The following is a 26,149-nucleotide window of genomic DNA, read 5'->3' as shown; positions in this document are numbered from 1 at the left end:
GCGCGGGATGATAAGGGGGGGAAAAAAACAAAACGCTTGGACACTGCTAGCACGGGCGCCTACAGAAACGCAAAGCAGGAGATGAAGCATCGCTGAATATGTTTCCAAACCAACTTCATTCTAAGCCAAAGACTAGAAAATATGGTGAAGCAAATCTTCCCTTTGGTTTCACCTGCACGAATGCCGAGGTAGGTCTCCCCTGCAGAATTGGTTTTCCCTTCGTCCTACATTCATGATTTTTAGTTCACAAACACTTGTTGTAATGACTAACTACTCCTGACATTTTGGAGATATACATACTATACTATACTTTATACAGTAACGTTACAGTGGGATACAAATAATATCAGGCTGATCCTGCCACAATTTGTTTCCCTGGTTCAAATCACAGACAAACAGTATCCCACAGTTGTTTATGTTTTTGAACCCCTTTTGCACAGAGAGGCATTTTTTGAAAAATGTATTGATAGCAATGTTGAATATTATTACACAGGAAAAAAACTACTACACGTAAAATAATCACATCGTGACGCCTCTGCCTTTCTGAATGGAGGGACATTAACTGCGTGTGTATGTAAGCCTGTAAAACCTGCAGATAATCAGATTAACAGTATTTTGTCTCGATCTGCCATTCTGCAATTCATCTCCTGTAAACAATAACGTGGCGCACAGCGTGACGTGAAGAAAGGCACATACCTTTGACGTTGTGTGACGAACTCTGTATTCCTCGTCCACACGTAAATGCAAAAAAGGAGTTTTAAAAAAATCTCAGTTTTCGGTGATTCGAAACGTCGTTTACGTGGACGAAACAGCTGCGTTTTCAAAAATACCCGTGTAGGTGTGGACGTAGCATAAAAGAGTTAGTAGTTTATTTTCTTACTGCCTGTAAGTTATTGCAGATTACTTGTATTTGCTTAATTGTTTACTAAATGTTTGAGGTGTGAAATAAACCGCAATGGAGCAAAATATGGATGTGTGTGGTTGGAGGATGTGTGCGTGCGTGTGTGTGCGTGCGTGTGTGTGCGTGCGCGTGCACACGCAGGGGGCGTGAACATTTTTCTTGTAAAACAAAGGGGGGCCCAGCAAAAAAAGTTTGGGAACCACTGACTTAAATGATGCCCTAAATAGTCAGATATAGAACTTTATAGGCAATCAATAAAATGTAAATTGTAGTTCATAAAATAAAGTAATTGAAAATTAGAACAGCTTGCAGAGCAGATATATCACTTATAAGCAATAATAAATCTAGTGATACCCTTCACATTAGCCAGGGGGTTTGGTGCATGTCCTCACAATACATGCCAATGTGTCACTACAGCTATTAATAACCAAAAGCCTAACACCAACACGCCTGAGCAACAAACCAGAAGTGAAATCCCTCCCTGTTAAGGAGCCAGACACAGTAATGGCGTAAAGACTTTCTTCCATCTGGAAGCTACATTAAGTGTCTGTGTCGTAGTTGTTAATCTCATCCCAGAAAGCGCTGAGCACGCCCACACCACCACGCTCCAACAATGAAGAGATCACATATGAAGAAAAAAATATCAATAGCTATCCACATCTCGAGCCCAAATAAAGATTGGTTCCCATGAACAAATCCATCAAGAAAAGGACACCAAGTATGATTCCAAAGAAATATTACACAGCAGCACTTCAGTGTCTAATTATGATCTTCTGGAAAGTTTTGTTCATCCAGGCGGCTTCCATCAATCATTAAATCCCAAAGAAAAAGGCCACAGGCTAGTCCTGCTGTGTTAGATCACTTAAAGCACAAGAAACTATGTGGTGAATTTTACTTGTTTTTTGATGGAGTGTAAATTGGATAGTCATGGAAAGTTCCCTACGTCTTGAGATATCGATTTCACATTACAGTATTTTCAAATGGTACGTCCCACCCTCAAAGCTCACCGGTGTCAGGGTTCAGGCTGAAGCGACCGGCGCTGTTGCCTGCCTGAATTCTGTACGATACTCTGCCATTTTCTCCTTCGTCTGAATCTCGAGCCATGACGTACAAAATCACAAACCTGTCAACGAAGACACAAACCAAACATCATCACGGAAATGCACTTGAGGATTCCAAAGATATTTTATTACCGACACTGACGTGACACTCACCCTACAGGCTGGTCCTCCATGACGCTGACCGCAGATGGAGAGCTGAAGACCGGCGCGTTGTCGTTTTCGTCTGTCACGAACACTCGGGCGGTGACCGAACTCCAGCGTCTCTGAGAGATATCCATTGCCTGGTCTGTGGCTCGCACCACAAGGTAAAGGGAGGGTGTGGACTCACGGTCTAACTTCTGCCCCAGGGTGAGGACTCCGCTTGAGGGGTCAAGGATGAGGAAGTCAGGAGTTTCAGGCCAGAAGTGCTCGATGGAATAGCGCAGCTCACTGTTGGGTCCACTGCCATCCTATAAAACAAAAAGAAAGAATGGATAAATTAGACAGGAATTGGGTAGATTATTCTCCTTCTACTTTTCTTCTGGAGGAAATTTAACAGCAACAACAATGATAATGAATTGATCATTAAATTAATAAAATACTTTATTAGGATAAAACGATCAATTTGAAGATGTCTGTTTTGTTAACAGATAACAGAATAGCTGATATTTTAGGATTAAACAATGACAAAAAACAGTGAATACAAAGCTGAAAACAACATGAATAACAACACAACTCAGATTAACTGTGCTTTATTGAAAGCATATTGATCCCATACACTCTTTCCTACCTGATCCACAGCTTGGAAGGTGTATATGGAAGCCCCTGGTTCGATGTTCTCGTGGATCACAATGGTAACGGGGTCTTCAGTGAACTGAGGCGCATGGTCATTGCTGTCCTGCACGTTGATATCTAGTTTCACCAGGTGGCTGCTGGGAAATGCCTGAGAGAAGTCCGACACCTCAATGTTCAGGGTGTATCTTGAGCCCTTCTCATAGTCCAGCTCCCGGACCACGTACACATCGCCCTTTAAGTGGTCCACCATAAAGGTCCCATCGCGATCTGTCCCTCCCACGACCAGGTAGGTCACCTGGCCTTCCAATAGAGCAGATTCATGCTGATCAGGTGGACGGACTGAACCAATGACAGAGCCCGGAGCTGCCCCTTCGACTGTGTTCAGGGTCATAGAGAGAACGTTGGGCTTGGGGCTGGACCTGGAAGAGCTGAGAACCTAAAGAAAAGGAAACTAGGGTCAAACCAACATTTCCTGAGTATTTGTGGTAAAGTCTTTCCAATAATAATTGTGATTTAGATGGCAGTGTAATTCATCCTTGGATCTGTCCCAAAACAGACTGAAACAACACTTCTCTGTAACAAAAAGGAGGAAAGTGGCAAGAAGCTGTATACGTGTGTTAAAAGATCTGATTTCCTCTGATATTCTGCAGACAATGAATCTATATGGCTCTCACCCCAACCCATCCCTATACATAGCCTTGGGCTGTAGTCTGTTTCTGTTTTGTTGTTAATGCTATAATAACCTTCACAGGCACTCTCACTGTGCATGAAGGCATTACGTGTAATCCTTCCAGTAAATATCTTGACACTGCTGCATTCTGGCTTCAACTTGAGAGTCAGGCTTTGTGACCTGTGACAAAATAATGAAGGGTGTGATAGTAGGGAAAACTGTAAGTGTTCCAGTTCAAATAATTCAGAGCAATAAGCAACCTCCACATATGCTACAGGCTGCTCCGATGGGAAACAAATACGAGCCAGAGGGCCTTTGACACTTTGAACCACCTCAGGGTTCAACACTGTTCTGGGACGGATCAAAGAGCTCTGAGGAAATATAAGCAGATTTTCTGGTTTCATCATCAAGAAATACACACACGGGCACACACACTCCTTTGTCCTCAATACCTATAGCGATTAGTGGAGGTTTTTTTCCTCCATTAATTGGACTCAAACTAAAACTAAAAGTGGAGGGACATGATGTGGTTAAGTCTGACCACTTTTTGCACGTATTTGCAGGTGAAATGCACTACTATCCACACATTATCAAGGCCCATTTGTTACTACCTCACCCCCACTCACTCACAACTTGACCCATGAGACCTTTAATAACAACCTTTTAACTCTTACTCGTAAGAGTTAAATTCTTGGGGACTTTCCATCAGTTTTTAGAACTGAAAAAGCCTCTATCCTCTATCCTTGAAGCCTCCAGTTGCTATAACTGAAGTGCCTATAGGACTACATCACTACTTTTGATCATTTTTTATTAAAAAACAAAACAACAACAAAAAAAAACAGCAGTAGAAGCAGAAGTATGTTGCAGCTTTTCCTCCGTGCTTCATTGTAGTGCCGACACAAACAATAACTGATTGCACTGAAATTCTGGGCTCAAGCTCCAAATGGATGACTACAGCTGGTGAAAGTCTGTTTTTTAAGTAATTTGCTTAAATGCACTTCCTCAGATCACATAATTTAATGAGCTGGCAGCACTAACAAATGTGCTGCACTGCACTACTTATACTTTTTCGCCTCATTTGCCTTTTCTCTGTACAGGCTAACTATCATGTGTACTGTAGTACATGTGGTGTACAACGGTATCCGTGTGTCTGATTTTACGCGCAGCTAAGGGAAATGTTATCTCAAAATCATTAACTGGAAACGTTACCTCATGCAAGTGTTTGAACGTGTCATTACAGCGAGCGTGTCTCTGTGCGTGCATGTATCACTGCTTGCTACTGTACTGCGGTGTATTCCCTTTCTCTCTGTGTGATTTGATGCAGCTGGCTTTCATCAAATCTCATCTGGGAGCATTTGATTCCAAGGTGCCTGTTTCCCCTCTGTCTAATCTCAGAGCCGCACAAGCAGTGCACAGGCGAAATCTAAGGCAAGCACTCCCATCGTAATTAGCATCCTTTTCCCTTCTGAAACCACATCGCACAAAAACACTGAGCTCCTAAGCTTTTTTTTTCCTGCAGTTGAATTCCTGATATTGTATGTTGATATGGAGGACTGACCCTCCACCAGAAAGTTCACCGTATTAGCTCAGTCTTTCGCACCATGGGTTCTAGTTACCCCTCTAACCTTTGGATCAGGAAACACCCACTAGATTGGATAGAGCTCTTTGTTTATAAAGGCACAGGTTCAGTTTCTCTCTTTCTCATATTTACCTCTTTTCCAAATTCCTTTGACAGTCAAACTGCTCACTGTTTTCCTCAGATTGAGGAAATTACAGCTTGTGTTACAGAAAGAAACACAGAAGGACTGAGGTGAAGCACAGATGTTTAGGTTCGGTCACCAGACTTTGTGTCCAATCAGGAGACGTCACAGAATATTTTGGAAATTCAGTGCATATGAAGATGTTTGGCAGCTGGATGAGGATATGAAAATGTGCAGATTGTGTTTACTTGTATTCGTAGCTGGCAGGTGGAGCTGAGTGTTGGCGCGCCGTGGTCGGCAGCAGTCACAGTGAAGGCGTACTCGGCTCGCTCTGTCAATCTCAGAGGGGAAGCGCTTCTAAGCTCACCGGTGGTTGGATTGATGGAGAAACGCTCTGCTCTGGAGCCTGAAGTAAACGAAACAAACATTATCGATGTATGTTATGTGGATGCCGTGGCAGGTGGAAAAATCTGTAAATTTAAGGCTATAAGACGAATTATGAGGCTCACCTGATAATGAGTAATAGATGGTGCCATTCTCTCCCTCGTCTGGATCTTTAGCTGCCAGCGTCCCCATGACTGTTCCTGATGGAAGCCCCTCAGTCACCTGCAAAGAAGTATTGTTACTCACCGGGAATGAACGCAACTGCAGATCCATTAAATCCTCACTTTTAGGGTAATTTGCTACGATACCACCTCTCTGTGGGTTTACGTCACACCCCACTAATAAAACCCCAGCATGCATAGAAGAAAATTTGATTCATTGATAGATAAAATTTATCCCCCAAAGCTGCCTGCTGATATAACTAATCTCCCCCTCCCTTCTCACCTGAAGCACCAGCTCCCTGTCAGGCCTGGCATGAATGAAACTGGGGGCGTGGTCATTTTCATCCAGCACAGTGATATGTGCAGTCCCTGTTGCACTGCGAGGGGGCGTACCCCCGTCCTGTACAACCACAATAACCTGATAGCTGGACTGCTGCTCTCTGTCCAGTGCAAGGCGGGTGCTAATCTCACCTAAAGCAAAAAAAAAGACACGAGGGAAGCCGTTGAGTAATTACCGTGTTAATTTAATTTAATTGAGAAAGAGCAAATCATCAACTCCTCAAGGGAAATTATGCTGGTATTATCACTGCTTATGAAGTAACTACATTTCATGCTGTGCAGCACAGTTAAAAAAAAGTGTACTATTATCCCTATTTGTGTTATGGTTACGGTGTTTATTGTTACCTGTTTGCGAGTTAATCTGAAAATGCCTGTCTGTGTGCAGCAGCCTGTAGGTGAGTCGAGCATTTAGTCCTGCGTCTCTGTCCGTTGCAGAAACCCTGCCGAAGCCCGTTCCTGCGTGCAGGTTTTCTCTAACAGCCAGAAACACCCTCTCCTGGCTCAGTCGAGGGGAGTTGTCATTTTCATCCGTCACTGTTACCCGGACGGTCGCGCTGCCGGTTCTTCCTGCACCTCCTGGGCCCGAGGTGGCAAGAACAGTCAACAGGAACATGTCTTTGACTTCTCGGTCTAAAGAGCTCCGAACAAACAGCCAACCGCTATCTGGCATGATGCCAAAACCTGCGGCATCACCATCAGGTCTGAGGCGGTAGGAAATAGAGGAGGAAGATGATGATGAGGAGGAGCTTCCACCATTTCCAGAAGCTTCTCTGTTAAGTGCACGGACCTGAAGGAAACGCGTGTTTAGAGGGGTGTTTTCACGTAGCTCCACGCGGTACGTAAGGGTATCAAAGTTTGGGCCTTGTGCGTCTTGTGCTTGGATGTGGGCCACAAGGGTGAAGGTGGAGCTAAGTTGAGGCGCGCCACCATCCTTGGCAACCACCTGAAGGTCATAGCGAGGGACACTTTCATATGATAAACTCCCAATTAGACGTACCTCCCCACTGCCCCTGTCAACACCAAATGTCCTCTGGCCACTGCTGCCTGCAGCCCCAGCAGACACCAGATCGAAGCTGAGCTGACCGTTATGGCCGGAGTCCTTGTCGGTGGCCTGAATACGGTAGATAATCGTCCCCATTTTGGTGATCTCGGGTAAAAGAAGGGACTCTGATGAGGATGGCAGGAAGGTAGGGGCATTGTCGTTGATGTCTGCAATGGTTATGTGTACCCGGCTGATTCCATATGCCGGAGGAGAGCCAAATCGTGCCTGGATCTCCAGGTCAAGACTGGGGCAGGTCTCGTGATCCAGAGGAAGGGCTGTGCGAATGGTACCAGAGGCGCTGTCCACTGTAAAGTAGCCATGAGGGTCTCCAGATGAAATAGAGTAGAAAATATCCTTAGAGCCACCTGATGGAAGACAGAAGATGTAAGTAAATAGTGAGAAATTATGCCACAATGGAAATTGTGGGATTTTCAAATTAAAATACAATAAAACAGAAAACAACTGAGGTTGAAATATTAAATGTTTACTAAGAAATAATAATATGAAGACCAAGAATCAGATTCACTGAGAGCCTTGTATACCACCACAGCCATCTGTCCACTACACCACTGATTATTCTGACTCAAAATTACATCCCAATTAAAATCCATCATTAACCGTGAGCGAAAATAGGAGTGCGAGTAGAAAATAATCGCCAGTAAATTGTGCACCGTGAGGCGGATGTGATTTCTTAATGGAGTGTTTACAATTGTTGCTTGGTTATTTCTACAACTACTCGAGAGATAAGGCATCATGCTGCAGCCCATTAGTGCATTTTTGTCCTGGTACTTGTCAGGAAGATGAAAATGGGCAAGCCGCACAGAGCTGCTTCTCACTAGGGAAGTATGCAAGTGTTAAAAGCAAGCCTGAAATAACCAAAGCAGACCCAGGAATCCAATAAAGCATGTGAGCGTACAAGGGCCTCACCTGTCTTGGCAGAAGCACGAACCACTCCCACTGCCGTCCCCCTGAGAACATCCTCCGACACGGTAAAGAAGTACTGTGCCTGTTCAAACACCGGAGACGCCACTGAGCCCCCCACGACGCTCACGTTCACTCTGGCATTTACCAGTGCTGTAAGACCGCCCCCATCCTCAGCCGATATGACCATGGAGATTACCGTGTTGGCTTTGCCATGGAGTGAGCGGGAGAGAGAGATCACACCTGCAAAAAATAGATACATACAGACAACAAGTTCATTTTTATGTGAGTCATTTTCACATGTCTTGGTTACGGTCGTAACATACATGATTGTGCTGCACATGCAATAATAATAAAACACTACACACCTGTGTCCTTATTAAGGGTAAAGAAACTAGATCCTCCTCCAGGTACAGTGCGGTAGGTTACTCTTCCGTTTTCTCCGACATCAGGGTCATTGGCTGTTACCTTGACGACAGATGTTCCTGGAGCACTATGGGTACTGAGACTGACCGTGTACAGGACTGGATAGAAGATGGGCCGGTTATCATTGATGTCCACCACCGTGACCCTCACACGGGCTACTGAACTTAGACCACCCTGTAAAGGAAATGCTTGATCTAGTTTATTTGAATACAGAAAACCCTTAAGTATCAGCAAGCTAAGCCACCTTACATGAGGAGGCACAAAGAAGAAAAGGACAGTGCTAGACTGGATCAGCAGGAGGAATACTGTATTGTGCTGTGTAATCTGCTTTTTTAACCTGCTTTGCTGCTATCAACAGCCCAACAGCTCTAAAAGTTTCTGAAAGTTATTTACTGTAGGTTATCAGGATTATCCACACATCAGTTGGTGACATCACAGAAGCTACATCCATGTTTTATGTGCTGTCTTTAGCAGAAACCACAACTCGAATGATATATCAGAGCTCTGCTGACTTGACTATTGACCCATAACTGGATGCTAAACCATAAGAAGAGCTAGTTAAGTTAAACCAACGTCTCCCTGCCTTCTAGCACAGTGTAACAAGGAAAACAGCATTGACTCTGTGTATTACCCCCAGTGAAAAGTAACAATGCAGGGCTTTTAAAAGTATTAAACTATTAGAACAGTTTTATCTCCATGCTGTTGAATGCATTAGTCAATGAATAGAGTTTGCACTCATTACACTATCTCTTTTTATGAGACCATTAAAAACACAAACAGCTGAGACAAGGGGCAGACCCGAGCTGAGTATTTGGAAATGAGCAGGTAACACTACAGGACCACGATGACTAACAATAACAAATTTACAACAATTCTTGCGTTTCTATTACCTTATGTAAGCCAACAATGATCAAGAGATTCAATGGTATATTACATGTACTATTGAAATAGGAGTTTCAATTCCTATTTAAGTCAATCCTTTGGGAATAACTGATAGTTTAACCTTATCCCTCTTGGAGTTCCCTCTGATTGTTTTGCCCAGCTGCCGAGGAACTGGATAGTGTCCTCATTAAACACGTCCTGTCACTTTGATCAGATTTACTCGAGTGCAGCTTTAGACTTCTTTAATTTGCTTTAACCCTGTCACTTTGATCAGGAGAAATATTACATATGCAACAGGCAACGTGTTTTGTCATGAAGCAACTTCAATCAGCTGAAATATCCCTCATCTAGCTACAGAACTAATGCCGTGACTTTCGTTGAAGTTCGAGCCTTTGACTTTTTCCATCTCCATCAGAAGTCTATTTCAGTTACAAATAATTAGGCTTTGATTGCAAAAACATGCAAAGCATGAGGGATTACTTCAGCATTTAATGTGCATTTGCTTTGATTCAAAGAGGTAGCTGAAATGCTCCATATGTAACTGTGGCTGGTTAGCTTAGCTTAGCACGAGGAACACATAAAAGCACATTTTATTTTCTCTGAAAACAGGAATTTCCAACAGAATCTCTAAGGATCACTAATTAACACATATGTCGTTACACTTTTTCTCACATTTAACATGCAGTTCTCACATCAGGAATGTAATTCTCACCAGTCTTAATGCAGTTCTTAAAACACCTACTGCTTCTTCTTCTTCCATCTGCTCCCTTTAAAGGATTATCTACCTCTGTTTTAACCTATCCCTAAGTCTCACTGCCATCCTATAAACTGATGTGAACATTGCATCAAAGCAATTGAGAAAAACTGGAATCTATCCAAATATAAGAAATACATATTGCAGTTTAGCAGGATGGTGCTACTAGTTTTCCCACATTAAAATTTATCATACAGAGAGCTTTCAATCCTGTCTCTTTGCAAGAAAGTAATGAAGCATATTCCTCAAATGTCACTTGATGTTTCGAGGAGTATTCTGGTAAGATCTCAACCTTGCAGAGCTTACAACAATTTTCTGTAGTTACTTACTCCATCTATTGCTGTGACAGTCAGGTCAAACTTGTCCAGTCCCTCATCCCGGTCCAGAGCTGTGCTGGTGCAAAGTTGGCCAGTCTCCTTGTTGATGGTAAACTGAGTTGGCAATGTGTTTCCAGAGCTTGAACCCAGGTTGTAGCTTATAGTACCAAAAGAACCACGGTCCTCATCTGTGGCCGATACCTGAGGGGAAAAGAGACCAATGTAAGACAGATGCTTCGCCAGTGCCAACTAGCCTAAGAGACACATAAGGATTTCAAAAACCATCACATCCAGCAGGTCCCACAATCTGCATGAAATAAATCCTACATGTGTCATGACTATTATATACGAGCTAAGGGCCTTTCTGTTATCACAATAATGTCCCATAACACAATCACCTCATAGGCCCATACATCTGCACTTGTCCAAATATCACACACCATAGCACTACTTGTTATGATTTCCAGACTACTATAAAAACGAGCACCTGTGAGAGCAATTCTTTTTTATATACCGCAGATTGCGGTATGTAAAAAAAATTAGATCTCCCCAATGGTGTGTTTGAAAAGCTGGCAAAAGAAACCATCCATATAGAGGGGAAGAGAAGAGAAGAGAAGAGAAGAGAAGAGAAGAGAAGAGAAGAGAAGAGAAGAGAAGAGAAGAGAAGAGAAGAGAAGAGAAGAGAAGAGAAGAGAAGAGAAGAGAAGAGAATGTGGATGTTTATGGCTTCAAACAAGGCACTAATGTATGTGAAAAAGTCAAGTGGCACACGATGGCTTTCATATCACACTGAACTATGATTCAGACTGATACACACACACCACGACTTGAAAACCACTTAGATACACCTCAGAAAATTTCTCTATTTCTTTCCTCTAAACAGGTCTGCATGGCCCAACCTCAGACCCATTTGCTCATATTTACCTAACATCCTTTTTGTTTTACAACACAAACTGAAAAGCACCCACCACATAAATATACATTAACCCGTATGTGCTGACAAATTCTATTAAAACATTTATAATACCACAAAGATTTCCTTGCAAAACACAAAAAGGAAACGGCCTGTGTTCTCTGGGGTGCTGCTTCTGACTGAAGTTCTGCACGGCTCCATAACTTTGTTTGGTGGCATTTATGGTCCTTGTTAAAAGTAACATTGTTGCTCAGATGTCCAAGCCTTGAAGGTGAGCCAAGAGGCCTCACGACATCGCTCCCTCTCAGTAGTACAGTCGCTTCTCTTACGGTAAATCAACAACAGTAACTTACAACATCTGAAATCTTGGATTTAGGTTTTTATTTTTTTCTGACAAAGGAAGCTTGTCTAAGACACAGTATTATATAGAAAAAAAACAGCTTTTATTTTCAGACTTGGAGAATATTGGATAGTTTTTGTTTAAGAAATAAGCAGTAATTTTATAAGAAAACATTTTAGAAGTTACAGCCCTGGCTAACAGCTGGTCTTACCACACTCAGTGCAGCCAGCAGATTTTTGGGCTAACACTTCCTGTTCTAGTCACTGCCTACTGATGAGGACAAAAAGCTATAAGAAAAAGCTAAACCAGTGTCAGATAATAGCTCATAATTTCAAAACTTAATTATGCTGGCTGCTATCATTCTTTTGTCTCCACACAGATCCAAGCAAATCCAGAATCCAGACTACACACAGATTATCAAACATGGCTACAATGACCAGTCAATATATATGGTAAATGGATTGGTATTTATATAGTGCCTTTCAACTCAATTGCAGCACTCAAAGCACTTTCTACTGCAAGTCTATTTCACCAGGTCCCACACATTCATACGGTGCTTTTTACTTCACCTAAGGACTTTTATCTAACACTCACACACACACAAAACTCAGGAGTTCAGTATCTTGCCCAAGGATACAGCAACACGCTCCCTGCTAGCTTCTCAAAAGTCATATAAAAATCATAAAATATGCAAGTAAAAGACACGTTCCTTATGTCTGTGCTTGTTATTTAATGATTTTGTCACACATCTGAATCTCGCATTCTGGCCCAGAACCCCACAGAGGACAGGACCACCATAGCAGACATCCGGCTCGTCTTCCTTCCAACTCAGCAACACATGTCTTCATCATTACACTTACCTATTAGCTACAGATGAACACTACCACCTTGACTCATACTGTTTCTCCTATAGGAAATTAAGACATGGTAATATTAGTAGAGCTCATTTACAGTTGGTGCATTACCATGGCGAGACAGTCGTGGATTTTAGGGGTTATAATGTGCCTCTTTTTTTGTTCTGTGTTTACACCTAAGGGGGATTTAGATCATCGCTGGGACTTCCTATTGAGTACAATGTTGAGACTATGCTATCTTCAGGATCTAGGTTCATGTCTGAATGTTCATCATATCTTCCCAGCTGTCTGTGATGGATTAGCCACCTGTGGTCACAATATTTGGGCCATTGTCCACGTGCTTGTATATATGATGATCCCAATTTTTTCACTAATTATAATTAAACATCCATGACCGCCCACTTGGACATGTCACCTCTATATTTACCCCAAAAGGTATGTCTCCATAAAGACAGGGCAGAGGATGTTCGACCATAAGTAGGGCAACACAGGAGGTGTAATTAAATTTGCTGGGCTTATATGACACACATGGGTTACAGTATTGAAATACTCTTTTTTTTTAATGGACTTGGACTGGGAAAAAAACCTGCACAGGGAGTCTGGGAAGAAAAAGAAGAGCAGCACATTGATTCTCCATGCACTAAAATGTAAAAACCCAAACAGTATGGTATGGATTCTTCATGCTGGAAAAATATGCAAGACAAAAACACAAGACTGTGGTAGAAAATGGCTCAAAAGCTCACTTTCACATAAACCACGGGAGCTATAAAACAAAGACAAAATGATTTGTGCTTTCATGCTGCTACAAACCGTATACAGTACAGTGGCTGTGTTGTTCAAAAGCCAAAGTGCGACATAAAAAAAATGCAGAGTTAAAACTTTAAGAATGGAGCACATGACAATATCTTTAAAGGAGATGTGTATCAAATCAACAATCCTGAAAAGACATGGGCTTACAGGGTCATCTAAATCAGTCATTTCTTCCTCTGTCAATCCATCTGACAGTATGGCACCAGTGTTTAGTTTAGACTGCACAGGCCGGCAGGATGGATGCCATAAGATATCAGAAATTCCCCCTCCAATTTGTTGCCGTAACCTACAGCTCTTATCTCGACTTACAAAAAAAGTAGCACAGGTTTAAAGCCAATAAGGTAATCTTGTAAACACACACACTTGACATGTCTTCATAAATCAAGGGGTCTGGTAGGCCAGAAAAGGGTTGCTGCCAGGGACGAATCGCTCCAACGAGGGAGCCTGCTCTGTGCTCCATGAACAGCCTGCTTCGCCTCTGCTTAACTTCTCCTTATCGTACCTCCTGGAGGTAAACATGTAGCTACATAGTAACACAAAAACAGACACCCGTCTCTACCTTTTAACATCTGAGTCTCTCTGTGGGTTTGTGCATATTTATAGTCAAGTTATTAGAGAATCTGTTTTGTAAACAAAAAGTCCAAAAAGATTCATTTCCTTGTCCTCGATATGACATGAAAGGACAATAATAGTGGTTTTGCAAGTTGATCTTTTACATTTTAGTGGAGCAAAGAGAAACTAATGGCTGCCTGGAAGGTGGTAAATGCCTGAACTGTGGTTCACTTTGGCAGTAATGCTAAGTATACACAATTTGCAGTTAATGGGCTAAATCTTGCAAAACCACTAATGTGGTTACTTTCTTTGGGAACGCTGATATCACACCTGACGTATGAAAAGGCAGAAATTTTTAGAGAAAAGATTGAAAAAAATAAGCCAGGAATTTAGTGATAGCAGCGGGTTAAGATAACACAAATCAGCCATTAGTACGAGGAACCTCATACCAGGGCTCCGTGTGCAATAAAGCCGTTTGGATGGAAATATTCAACTGAGTAAAAAAAAGCAGGCAACATGGCTAAAATGTCATTTTATTGTAACTAACCTCTAGATCTTGTATGTGAAGTCCTAAATGCTTTCCAAAGTGCATCAACTGAAATTCCATATTTATAACTTCCTTTCTGGCTTAGCAGTGAAACACAAAATGACTTTAAAAAAAACAAAAGAAACAATGCTTCACTTAAGCATCTGAATTTGAAATGCATCAAACGCTGTCATACATAAAAACACAGTTTTGATTTGCCTATGGTGCAGTCCATTGACTGACTGTATATCTGTTAAAAGGCACAGCTGAAGTTTGAAGTAAAAGCCTTCCGAGGGCGATGTGAAAAACAGTCGCGAAGAGCGTGCCGAGTATCAGATTCACCCAGGACTGAGGCTGGGAGTTTTTTTGTCCACAGAGAGCCATTCATCCTTGGCTGGGACAGTAGAAGAGCGATCACTCACCGGAGCATTAGCAAAGAGCCAGACCTCATCATTCATTTGCCTCACTCTTCTTCACAACTGTTCCCTTTTTTGTGTCCCTCGTCTCTCTACCTTTCCACTTAGCTTTTCTGTTATGTGCCTACTGTTACTCTAATTCTCTCTGAAAAAGACTGGATGTCTCACCAAGGGTCCACTTAGATGTCAGATACACGCCTCACGCTCTGCCATTCAGCGCAGGTCATGAGTGAAAGAGATTTATCTGTCAGTATTAGTTTGTGATGCAGAGACGGAGCGGTCTCCTGTCTAGGGTGTGGTGTAAGCTAACAGGTAATGTTTAATGATACCAGTGGGTCAAAGTCTTTTTCTTTAGAACTGCCCATACTTTACTTTCACGCCTCAATAGATACAAGTATTACATCAGCTGACCCCATTTCAGGTTTTATATGCTCTTACTTCTGTACTAGATTATGCTTTTCCTCTTTTCACCTTATTTTATGTCCTTTCTTTCATTATACTCATGACTTTATACCTTTTGCCATACTCTTTTTTTTTGCACTCTTTTCCAACCCATCTTTTTTCATCTTCTCCAGATGTGGGCGCAGGTCCAGATAGATCCTGCTGTTCTCTGCAGTTTGTCTCTGTAAAACATCAGCTAATGTCAAAGGGAGCTTGCGCACAGCTTCTCGGACACAGCTGCGGTTCTGCCGCAGCTCAGGTTCTTTTACAGCTTCTCATGAGAGAGACAGAGAAGGGGAGAGAGCATCTATAAGCTTTGATGGTAAAACCTGTAAAACACAGAGAGCTGTCCTGATCTAATCTACTTTTTTTTCCTTCTGACTAGTGCCAGGCCTGAATGTTTATATAGCCATCATCAGTGGTTGAGTCAGACGGGCCAAGAAGAAGCCTAATATCGATGCTCTACGATGATATCACTACTACAGCTACAGTCTAACTTATTAGCTTTGGCCACCATCTCCGTGGCATTTAACTGCCACTTATTCTTAGTCATGTTTACTTATTCTCTGACAGTTTTTTCCTCAGTTACATAAAAGAAAAACTGTTGTTCTTAAGATTTTTTTCTAATCTTCATTTTCTAGTTTGGCAAAAGTGAGATTTTATTTATTTAAAAAAAAAAATGAAAAAAAAAACCAGTTGACTGTTTACCATGACTTTCCATGGTCTTGCTCCTTTCCTCCATTAAACTCATTTTATGGATGTCACTGCACTGCCAGATTACAAAATTAGCTTTAATGAGCGCGAGCATATTATAGTCACTTTAAATAATGGCCCCCACAAAAAAACCCTCTAAAATTATACCCGTGCTTAATAAAATGGAATTTTTCTTTACATGAACAGCAGTGACCATAAAAGAGCATACTGGATCTGGAGCTAGCTAGTGAGCAGAATGCATCACTGCTGGGTAATTGCACATACGCCGAAGCTGTTTGATTTAAAAGTTATTTAAAGGTTACGCCGTGTCAGATGGAGAGAAAGCATTCATTTAACTTGTCTTGCTCTTTTTCCACTCGTACATTCCTTTGCTCGCTAGTGAGCTGCATTCCTCATATTAGGCATTCTCAAGTCTCAGAATCAATCTCTGACTTGCTGTTGCCAATGAGCTAAGGCACTATGGGTACAATTAAGATATATGGAAGGGAAGGAGCGCAAGGAGGGGAAGGTGGGAGAGGGAAATGAAGGAGGGGAAATATCCTGGCAGAAGAACAAAAGGCTGGGCTAACGATAACATGAGACCTTGAAATGGGAAAGAGGAGGATTGAGGCCTCATCTCCCTTCTCCTTCAATAGCTATTCCTCCCTTGACCTTTCCTTTTCTTTTATACAGTCTCGACTCTTTTCTGCCCTCTCTCTCTCCCTCTCTTTCACTCGTTCTTTCAGCACTCTATTACGCCAAGTACTTGTTGTCTTTCATGTGGAGTTCATGGCTGGAAATGATTAGGAACATCAAACCTCTGAAAGAAAGGGAAGGGGAGGGAGGTGAAAGAGACCGAGCAAGAGCGAGAGATTGATTTCTATATTTGGAAGAAAGAATGCTATTACTATTAATGAACATAATAAGGGGTGATGGTCACCAAAAACTCTGTTTTTCCTCTGTCTCCCACAAATGTGCATATACATACTTGTATACACGCACACAACGAGGCACATTTCTAAGATGGTCCACGCTGAAAGCTTAGCAGTAAAGTGTAGCGTAGGTAGAGCTTTAGCCTGTGGAGTTTAACATGCGGACATGTGGTGTTTGTTAGGAAGTTTATCTTTGGGATGCTTCACATGTTAAAGGACACCAGGAACGCTTTACCAGTGTTGGTTTACCAATGTGCTGTCACTCCCTGCTCATATTTAAAGCTTAGCGGCAGATGGGTCAGAGCAGAAATCTGTTACTTTGAATGGGCGGCTCGCTTCAGCACTTTGAAACAACAGAATGGTGATAGGAGTGGCCATTTGGCTTCACTGAAGTGCAATTATACATTGCTTAAAATCGTGGAAAAGGCAGCGCAGCCGTAGGGTTCTGCTGACCAAAAGAGATCAAGACCACAATAAGTGAAATGAGTTACGATCGAGCATATGATCACACCACTTTGTGGACATGATTACTCCAGATTTTCTTCAACTTCTCTTTCATTAAAGAAGCTAGAAACAAAGACTACTTATTCTGATACATAAATTATCAAAACAATCGGCAGTTAGTTCTGACTGCTCCGTTGACTATTTTAATATGAGGTTGTTTTTCCCCCTAAACACACTCAGAATATTACTTTAGATTTAAATTTTTACCATATGACAACGTCAGCCATCAGAATCAAACTATCAGAATATGAGTCAAGAACAAATTCGCCATCTCTTTTCTGAAAAAAGGGTTGTGAATGGAGGTTAAAAGAGAGGTCAGCAGGAGATAAAAAGCTGTTTACAGGGATGGACAGTGATAGAGGAGCCCAATGTGGGATGACATCACTTTACTGGGTTCTGTGGAGTGATAAGAAACGCAGGAGATTTAGATGGTAGCGATCCTATCTTGTGCAAAGCCCTGCAATCTGGCTACTCTTGTGCAATTTTACGTGCGCTGTGTATGTGTGTCTCTGTGCCTGCCTCTCCCCTCTTTTTCAAAGTGAATTCGCTGGGCTCTGACTGACAGCTGGCTTTATCAGACCTATTTTTTACTTATTGTTAAATATTTATAGCCGTTTAAACCCCATCTCAGGCCTCAGTGAACCGACTCTGACTGGTGCGGCAGCTGCTAGCAAAAGACCTGCATATCTGCGAAATACCAGACATTTTATTGTGGCTAGCTGCTAACAAGAAAGCTAATGAGGAGACCGAGGTCAGGTATTAAGATCAAAGAAGGAATGTTGTGTGTGCCACCCAGAGATAAAAAGTAACTTTAACTTTCAGGGATGTCACAGCCTCACACCAAAAATTCAGTAGTAAGTACCATAGAAAATATAAGAGATGGATGTAGCTACCATGACTTTACTCATTGGTTTCTAAAATCCATTATGAAGCCACTGGTTGCATTTTTAGCACATTTTTATACCACAGATAATCCTTAATTGTTGTTTGACTGATTGATGTTACTAGTCATTAAATTCATTTTGGCATTAAGGTACCATAACTATGGGTTCTGGTGACATCTGTTTTAACTTGTGGTCATTCAAATGAGCTTATTATGCTTTTTCTTTTTTTGTCATGTTTAAAACTGTGGATGCTCATATTAAGCCAGGACAGTGTTTTAAATAAAGAAGCCACCATATGTGCAAATAACCCACGTGCGCCAAAGGTTTAGGCTTCACATAGCTCTAAACATTTGATTTCTGATGTTGTCAGGTAGAGGAGATATCCTTAAGCAGCAACCTGCTGTTAAAGAGATTCTCTGTTTTTAGATGGTGAACTGAGGGGATGCACCAATACCTGCAGTAAAGAAGAAAAATAAGGATTATTGTGAACTGTGAATCATGCAACACTACTGTAGTGGAGCCCATGAAGAAAAACATGAAGTTTAAAATAAGCATAATCGTTCCTATTTAAATGGTCCTAAGCCTGTGTACAATAGAAGCTGTATGTTCTGTAATTATCAAGAGTTTTCAATATTATAGCTGCTTTTAAGCATAATTAGGGAAATCAATGCAAATGATCCTTATTCCGCAATCAAATTCAGACATTTGTGAACTTAATGAGGCTGAGCGCTGTTATGCTGCTGATCAACAGTGTACCGGTTCTGTTTTATCTCAAAGTTATCACACTACTGCAGGAGTAAACCTGATGCATGAAAGTAAATTCTTCAGGGCACCGTCTCTGATTTAAGCAGTAAGGTCTGTGATACAAAGCGACCAAAGATTGTCACTTGTTGTCTTTCAGTTGCAAGTTTGCTTCAAAGATGAGAAGAAAACAGTAATTAAAAAGTAGAGCACAAAGACGGATAGGCGCTGGACCAGCTCAGATGCGGGACTGCTGTCTGAGACTGTCTGAACTGTTGGGCTTTTGAATGAATGAAAGGATGAATGATTGAGAGTGAGCGGCTCACAGTTGCCTCAGGGACACCACTCTGGGTAATTTTAAATCCTCCAGCGATCAAAAACAGCGGTATGTGTTTAAGAGGATGCATCTGTGTTTCTGCTCCAGCCTTTGTCTCAGAATGGGAGCAGACGTGTGTGTATATATAAATTTTGGGCATTTCAGCGGTTTATCCAATAAAAACATGACAAAGAGAAAGATCTTGGAATTTCTTTCTTTCTTTTTTTTTCCTGAATTGCCACACCACAGGATTTTATTTTCTCGGGTGCTGAAGTCAGTGCATGGAATTTGAGGGTTAGCATCTGCTTGTTGATTACTGTTTCCAATTTGTAATTTATGTTCATAGTGCATCTGCAAGGAAACAGAGAAACAGACAGAGGCACAGTAATAAAATTTGGAACTAGTCATATTACCACTTTCTTTACCCCTTTAGGACATCTGCTATCATGTTAAAGTATATACACAGCAAAAAATAAAATCTATTATCAAGTGAAAACAGTATTTCGGTGCTTTGTGAGACTCCTAAAGTTATGTTAGTTCCACTCAGTAAAATCAGTTGTCTGTTCTGCTGGTCATTATTTCATTGTGTGGTTTTTGCAAACTAGAAGATGTGTATTCCTATATACAGTATTTTTGTGTGCCTGCGTTTTGTGGAAAGTCGCAGTGCACAGTGAGCAGTTCTGATTAAGGCTATTGATTAGTCCATCTGTGACAGCAAAAAGAAAGCACAGAAACGAGAAGATCAATAGGTGTGACTTGATCGATCTATCATGAAGACAGCTGCTGAGGGAGTAGAAAAGGATTTAAATCTTCTCCGGAGATCTAAAAACATTTCTAAATAAGACTCTGTGATCAACAAAGTGAAGACAAAACATCTGAAAAAAAATGTGGTACTAAGTCAGCCATGCTCTCTTGGAAGACCCATCTCCATGTTTATATACTCCTGGTGAGCTTATCCTGACAAAGCTGATGTTTTATAGATTTAAAATAAACGTCTTTACCACCATCTTTTCATTAGTCTCAGATGTTTAGACAAACTTTTCTAATCTCGGGCCAGCAGGAAAAACTCCTGCCCTCTCAATAATACGGTTCAAGTTCATTCACAAATAGATACACACAATGACCTCTAAACACGCGACACAGCGGTTCAGGCTTATCCTCGTTGATTGCACAGCTTCGCTCCACTTAACCAAAATAGTGTCTATAAGCCTCTGCAACCCTCCACCAATTTAGTCCAGCTTCCTGGATGTGATCCCTGTGGCCACTGGACAGATTCATCGTGGCCTCATCAGTCACGTGTCAACAGTGTTTCTGCAACACTAAGGACAATGGAGGTAAATTAATTAAGACCAGATGGCAGCCAAATAAGGCACAGTTTTGATTATGGCAACTATATTTTAATCACAAGAGTGACCGTCAACATTCATCCATCCTAATTAGGGCTGGGCCCTGATTCAATAGTGTCATGATGAATAAAACAATTTCCCATAAGTTTTCTTTACACACTGAAAAGCTTTGTCTGGTGAGAGACATCATTACAAAAGGGTTTTTTGATTGTTTAACGCTGCATGTAACTTTGCATACATCTGACTGACTGTGAGATGAAATATTAAAAAAAAACATGGCGTGTTAACATTGTAATTTTTGACCACAGTGCCACAAATTTGCAAAACACTTATTTCAAAAATGTTTTTTAAAATTTTAGAGCAACTTGGGAATATTTGGATGTATCAACTGACTGTGACCACCCTATAAAAAAAATTGTGTTGTGAGCTTTTGTTTGAAAAGAGAACCCAAACATGACTCACTGAAATGCCACGCACGTCTTTCCACTACTCCCCACTCTCCACCACAAAAAGAGTCAAAACAAGGCAGATAAAAATGGCTGGCCTCAAACAGCCACAGAGGTAAACTCCAAAAATCATTCATCACTGTCCCAGTGATTCCTAGTGTCACACGCCCACAGTGCCGCCTCATTGTCCCGCTTTGCCAGATGGAAGGCTTTAAAACAAAGGCTTACTACTACACTATTTATCTATCACTATCTCCTGCCCGTGAGCTACGACTTGCTTAAATCTAGCCAAACTGGAGTTAAAAGATTCTATACTGACATGTTTCCAATTCAAACTAAATTGCGGGTGTGTAAAATAAATCTGATTGAACCCAAGTCCTCCCTTCGGTGGAGCAGCAGTCTTCGAATCCAGTCGAAGCCTGATTTTCTTCACATAAACATTTATGTTTCAGTGTCATTTTATTTCTCAATCTGTAAACCAACACGCAGCTATGTGGGAGGTTCGCTCTAATAAGGCGGAGTGTGTTTATCATTACAAGTGAGCTGGGTTTTATTGGGGACAGACTAAACCACCTCTGTTTCCCCTCCAGGAATGGTCGCTCATAGAGCCAATGCTCATTTGACAATATTAGTTTCAGAGACGAGGGTCATTACAAACTGTGCGCCTGTGCTCAAGTGTGCGCTAAGCGCTGTCTGTGATCAAATCAGCGAGCGTCTCAAGGGTCAAAGGTGAGACAGATTTCCAGCTGCGGCTCTCTTTTTTCTCTAACCTCCAGAGACCATGTGCATTCGTGTAACAGGTCAGCCGTAATGAGACTTGAATGTGTCACTGTCAAAACAGGGGAGAGAAACACCTGTTATCTTTGTACAAAAGGGGAAAAAATGGAGATTTGATTATATGGAAATATCAAATTGTGTCATATTGGGCAAAATAAGTGTGTAATCAAAAACACAGATGATGTAATTCTGTACAGTTAATCTCACTTTTATTTTTCATTTCTTTCTTTTATATTAGAGCCACACAAATCGCTCAAGAGTGCACATGCGGGTTCACTTTCCCTGAACCCCTCGTCTATGTCTGTGCTTTCTCCAAGTCGCTTCGTGTTTCCCTTGTTCTTCCTGAGGTCGGGCGGTTACTGACCTCCACCTCAGGGAGGTGATAATAGTAAAAGATAGCAGGAGCACCCCCTGAGCTTTGAGCTTACATCTGGTATTGGGTTACTCTGATAGTTGTTGACAGCAGAGAGAGATAAAGAGGGAGAGAAAATCAGAGGGTTTGTGCAAATGCTGTTGTGTGATTTTATACACAATTTTATACCAAGTCTGCATAATTTATGTAGAAATCACAATAGAGAGGAAACACGTCTGTGCACGGGGTGATGTCACAGAACTGGGGACAATAAACATTGTTTAATATTATACAAAACAGCATTTAACAAAGGTGAAATCCAGGCCAGACATCAACTAACACTCCTGTATATGACAGCCACTGTAAAAGCTCACTCACGCTCTTCCTGTCTCTCTTTCACACACACACTGTACGTACACCAGTATCCCTGTGCAGCCACAGGCAGAAATTAATACAAATCCTCTGATTTTTTTTCCCATGTTCACATCAAGTTATGTCCTGCATGTCATGCATGATAGTAAAGATTATGATTTATAAACCTTTTATAACACTTGTAGTTGCACAGTACTAAAATATAAGCAATGTTCTCAGGTCTCATAAAGGCAATCTTGGAAACAACCAACAATAGGACTTTTGGGGGGGACACTGAAATACAACCAGATGTTCTGTAGTTGACAACATTAGTCACACATTTTACTGCACAGCTTAAACCTTGATGTCTTTTGTCCAATTTGGACATTTTCTGGCCACCTGGATCCAAAAACTACAAGTTTTACTTCAGTTTTATTGCAATTCATCATTGCTCCTCAGGCTTCAAACAGAAATCACCATATTGTTGAATTCTTACCGTGGTCGCTTGCCCGAAAATGTTTGTATTCTGAGGTCACGCAGACATCTGTTACTTGAGAGCTGATATGCAAAGAGGACGAGAACTTCACAAGCTAATAGTAAAATTGTGTAATGTGTGTGCATTCGTGCGGATCATTTCTGCAGCTAGATATCACCCTGACCTCGTGCAGTTACTGCCGTTACATTTGCATCATGCTTGTCAAACAACAGGCAGCAAAGGTCAACGGGTGTTAATACTGGACCTCAGACTGACAATGGAGCTAAGTTGATTGTGCAGTTAGTGGTAACAGACAGCTAGTATAACTGGATTAGCTTGTCAATGACCTAGCTTGAACCACAGCCAGCATAAGAGATGGGTCACTTGCAGGTTACTATTGAGGGAAACAGAGACGTTCTTCTATCTGTGTTAATGCTCATCAGCATCTGAGTCTAAAGCTGAAACGAATCACGGTCTGCAAATTTAATACTGAGAAGGTTACACTATTTGGTCCCATGCAAGACTCCAAGGGTCACGGACTCTAACGACTGCAGATGGTGCTTGTTGGTCATTTAGAAAGTTAGACCCACTACGCACCCACACGAACACACAAACTGCTGAATGATCACCAAGCTATTACATCTTAATGAATTCTATTGATTAGCTTTTTTCTGCTGAAGGTTCAGGAGACAAACCCTGTCTGCTCTACACACACACACACACACACACACACACAGTTGTGCCTAATTGACCTGCAGAGACACAAGAAGCCTCCATGTGTCTGAGTAGAGAGTATTAGACACCGCGATTACAAATTCATACACAGCCTGAGGGGGTGAAAAACTAGCTTATACTTGTTAAATTAATTTCCTGACTCTGCACGTGTGAGGTGAATATGAGGAAGTGGTGAGAAACACAGTCCTGATTCCTAAAGCACCTGTTAAACCACAGTTCGTGCAGAACCAAAGCCTGATCCGGCAGAAATGCCGTGCTTCGATGAGGGAGCCAAGTTACTCTTGGGATAAACTGTTCTGTCCAAAGGTATTTCAGCTGCTTAAATCTTCCTCGTCTTTCTGTTGTTTTCCCCTTGATTCAGTCCTCGTGTTTTTCATCTGTTCTCATGAGTTTCGTGAGAGGGGATTAAAGTTAATTGTTCCTTTGTGTCGGCAACTTTCTCTCTCACTTGTTTCTCTGTCCCTCTGATATTGCCGCTAACTAAAGACAGCCACTGATGACACTGATGGCTCTGTCAGGCAGCAGGGAACCTCGCAGACTGAAGCAAGCAGCAGAGGGCCTTTAATACCAAATCATACTCGGTAAACCAGGTTGTCAGTGCTGTAGAACATCTATCAAATGTGTAGAGGTGCACAAACATACATGTGGATGATGTTCCCCACAATTATCATCTCATCCTCCACGGTCAGCTCAGCCAACTCAAATTTCCAAGAAAAACAGGTTGGCTATGCATGATGCAGCCCTGGGGTCAGAGATGCAGCCAGCTCATGCTGGGAGCAAATCAGGCAAGAAAAGGGGGGTGGGGGGTTAGTACAGTACAGTAAATGGGGCTATTGCTGCACATCTACAGGCGAGCAGAAAGAAGACTTAAATCAGCTGCCATCCGCACTTCATCAATCAGCTCTCTGGGAATAACTTCTCAACACAAAGACAGACCTGAAGCACAACACAGCAAAGCAGTAGCTTCAAACAAAAACATTGTGGACAAGAACTGGGGAGACGGAATCTGAGCCACAGATTACTCCATTGTCTCCAATAAAACGCTATAAAAGCACACCACAGGTATTCAAAGGAATGCTGAATGCTTAGACAGTTACTTTATCTGAGTGTTGGGAAACTAAAAATCTTAATTGCTTGAACAGAAGTGTGGAAGCAAAGATAAGCGGGAATAAAGATTCATTTAAAGCTGACTAGTCTCTATACAGAGACACTTTGGCTTCAAGCAAAGAAATAATAAGTCTCTGGCGACTGATAAGTTGAGGGGCTTTGTCTGTCTTCATCACTAAATCTTTCCTATTATTTGTATCTCAGCTGCTTTCATCCACAGCGCCAAGTCATTTTCACGCCATCTCTGACATCATCATAAAAAAACTTTGTCGATTACCTCATGTCTCAGGCTGAAAGTTTTAGCTAATTTACCCACACACGAGACGAAAAGAAAAAAGTCCTAATAGGAAACTAACTAATATGTCCTATGAGTACTGATATGTTGTCATCTAAAAATCCCATATACCGGCCAATATTTTTTTCTTCAGACACATAAACATAGATTTCCCTACTCACTGTTATGAGTAGCTATTTATTTGAGTCCTTAAGAAGAAAATATGACAATACAGTTTAAAAACACTCTTCATTTGTGAACTTCTAGTCTGTTAATCAGCACTAATTGTCTCTGTATCTTGTATCCTTACAGTTTATGGAAGCAGCTTGCTAACCAAGCTTGTTAGCATTAGCTTATCACTTAGCACTCCGCTAATGCTAACCAAGCTTGTTAGCATTAGCTTATCACTTAGCACTCCTCCTTCTTGTTCACATGTGGCAACTTTTGTCTCTAAAAAGCCAACATTGTGCCAACCAGACTGGGTCATGATTTCTAAAGCAAGACATGTTTCTCAGATCTTTTTGGCCTTTTAAATACCACAAAGCGACAGCAAGACTTTTTGTTTTCTTCACGCAGACAGTATGCTGTTTGAAACTAGGCGACTCACACCAATCTCAATGAATAAACAGCACTAAATGTCAGAAAAGCATGTGAACTTTTCCTTTGTGACTGTATAGAAAATGGTTTACATGGCTCATGGGTCAGGTAGGAGGGCCTCTACGCAGAAATTTGCTTAGCACTCCAGGGAGTTCGGGACAGGCTGAGATGAAGACCAAACAGAAATGTTGGACACGATCAGTTGCACTGTGCCGTATAAATCATAACGCACTCATCATTGCCATCCAAGATAGGAAGAAAGAAGGAGGTGTAAACAGAAATCACTCAGGAGTTAAAGGGATGGAAGAGCGATTACACTAATGTGTATGATGCTGAGAGATGAGGTGATGACGTGTAATGAAAGTGTCGGTGTCAGGATGCGTTCAGAGGAGTGGAAATTGTTACACTAAGTGTGCGTGAGGAAAAGTGCATAGG

General features: G+C 41.6%; 1 protein-coding gene across 1 annotated transcript in view; it reads right to left on the bottom strand.

Annotated features, from left to right (window-relative positions):
- dchs1b (dachsous cadherin-related 1b) overlaps window positions 1-26,149 on the bottom strand; it is an 87,155-nt gene that overhangs the window by 16,494 nt on the left and 44,512 nt on the right. Inside the window, exons 5-14 of the mRNA XM_085174614.1 lie at window positions 10,345-10,533; window positions 8,322-8,553; window positions 7,960-8,196; window positions 6,336-7,397; window positions 5,935-6,122; window positions 5,616-5,712; window positions 5,355-5,512; window positions 2,732-3,172; window positions 2,116-2,411; window positions 1,909-2,024 (exon numbers count right to left, since the gene is read on the bottom strand). Coding sequence (XP_085030740.1) covers window positions 1,909-2,024; window positions 2,116-2,411; window positions 2,732-3,172; window positions 5,355-5,512; window positions 5,616-5,712; window positions 5,935-6,122; window positions 6,336-7,397; window positions 7,960-8,196; window positions 8,322-8,553; window positions 10,345-10,533 — 3,016 coding nt within the window. The remainder of the gene's footprint in view (window positions 1-1,908; window positions 2,025-2,115; window positions 2,412-2,731; window positions 3,173-5,354; window positions 5,513-5,615; window positions 5,713-5,934; window positions 6,123-6,335; window positions 7,398-7,959; window positions 8,197-8,321; window positions 8,554-10,344; window positions 10,534-26,149) is intronic.

The sequence above is a fragment of the Neolamprologus multifasciatus genome, chromosome 10 (genome assembly GCF_963576455.1).
Source record: "Neolamprologus multifasciatus chromosome 10, fNeoMul1.2, whole genome shotgun sequence".
Taxonomy (NCBI): Eukaryota; Metazoa; Chordata; class Actinopteri; order Cichliformes; family Cichlidae; genus Neolamprologus; species Neolamprologus multifasciatus.
Note: the sequence above shows the minus strand (reverse complement) of the source record. Positions and strands in the feature narration are given on the sequence as shown.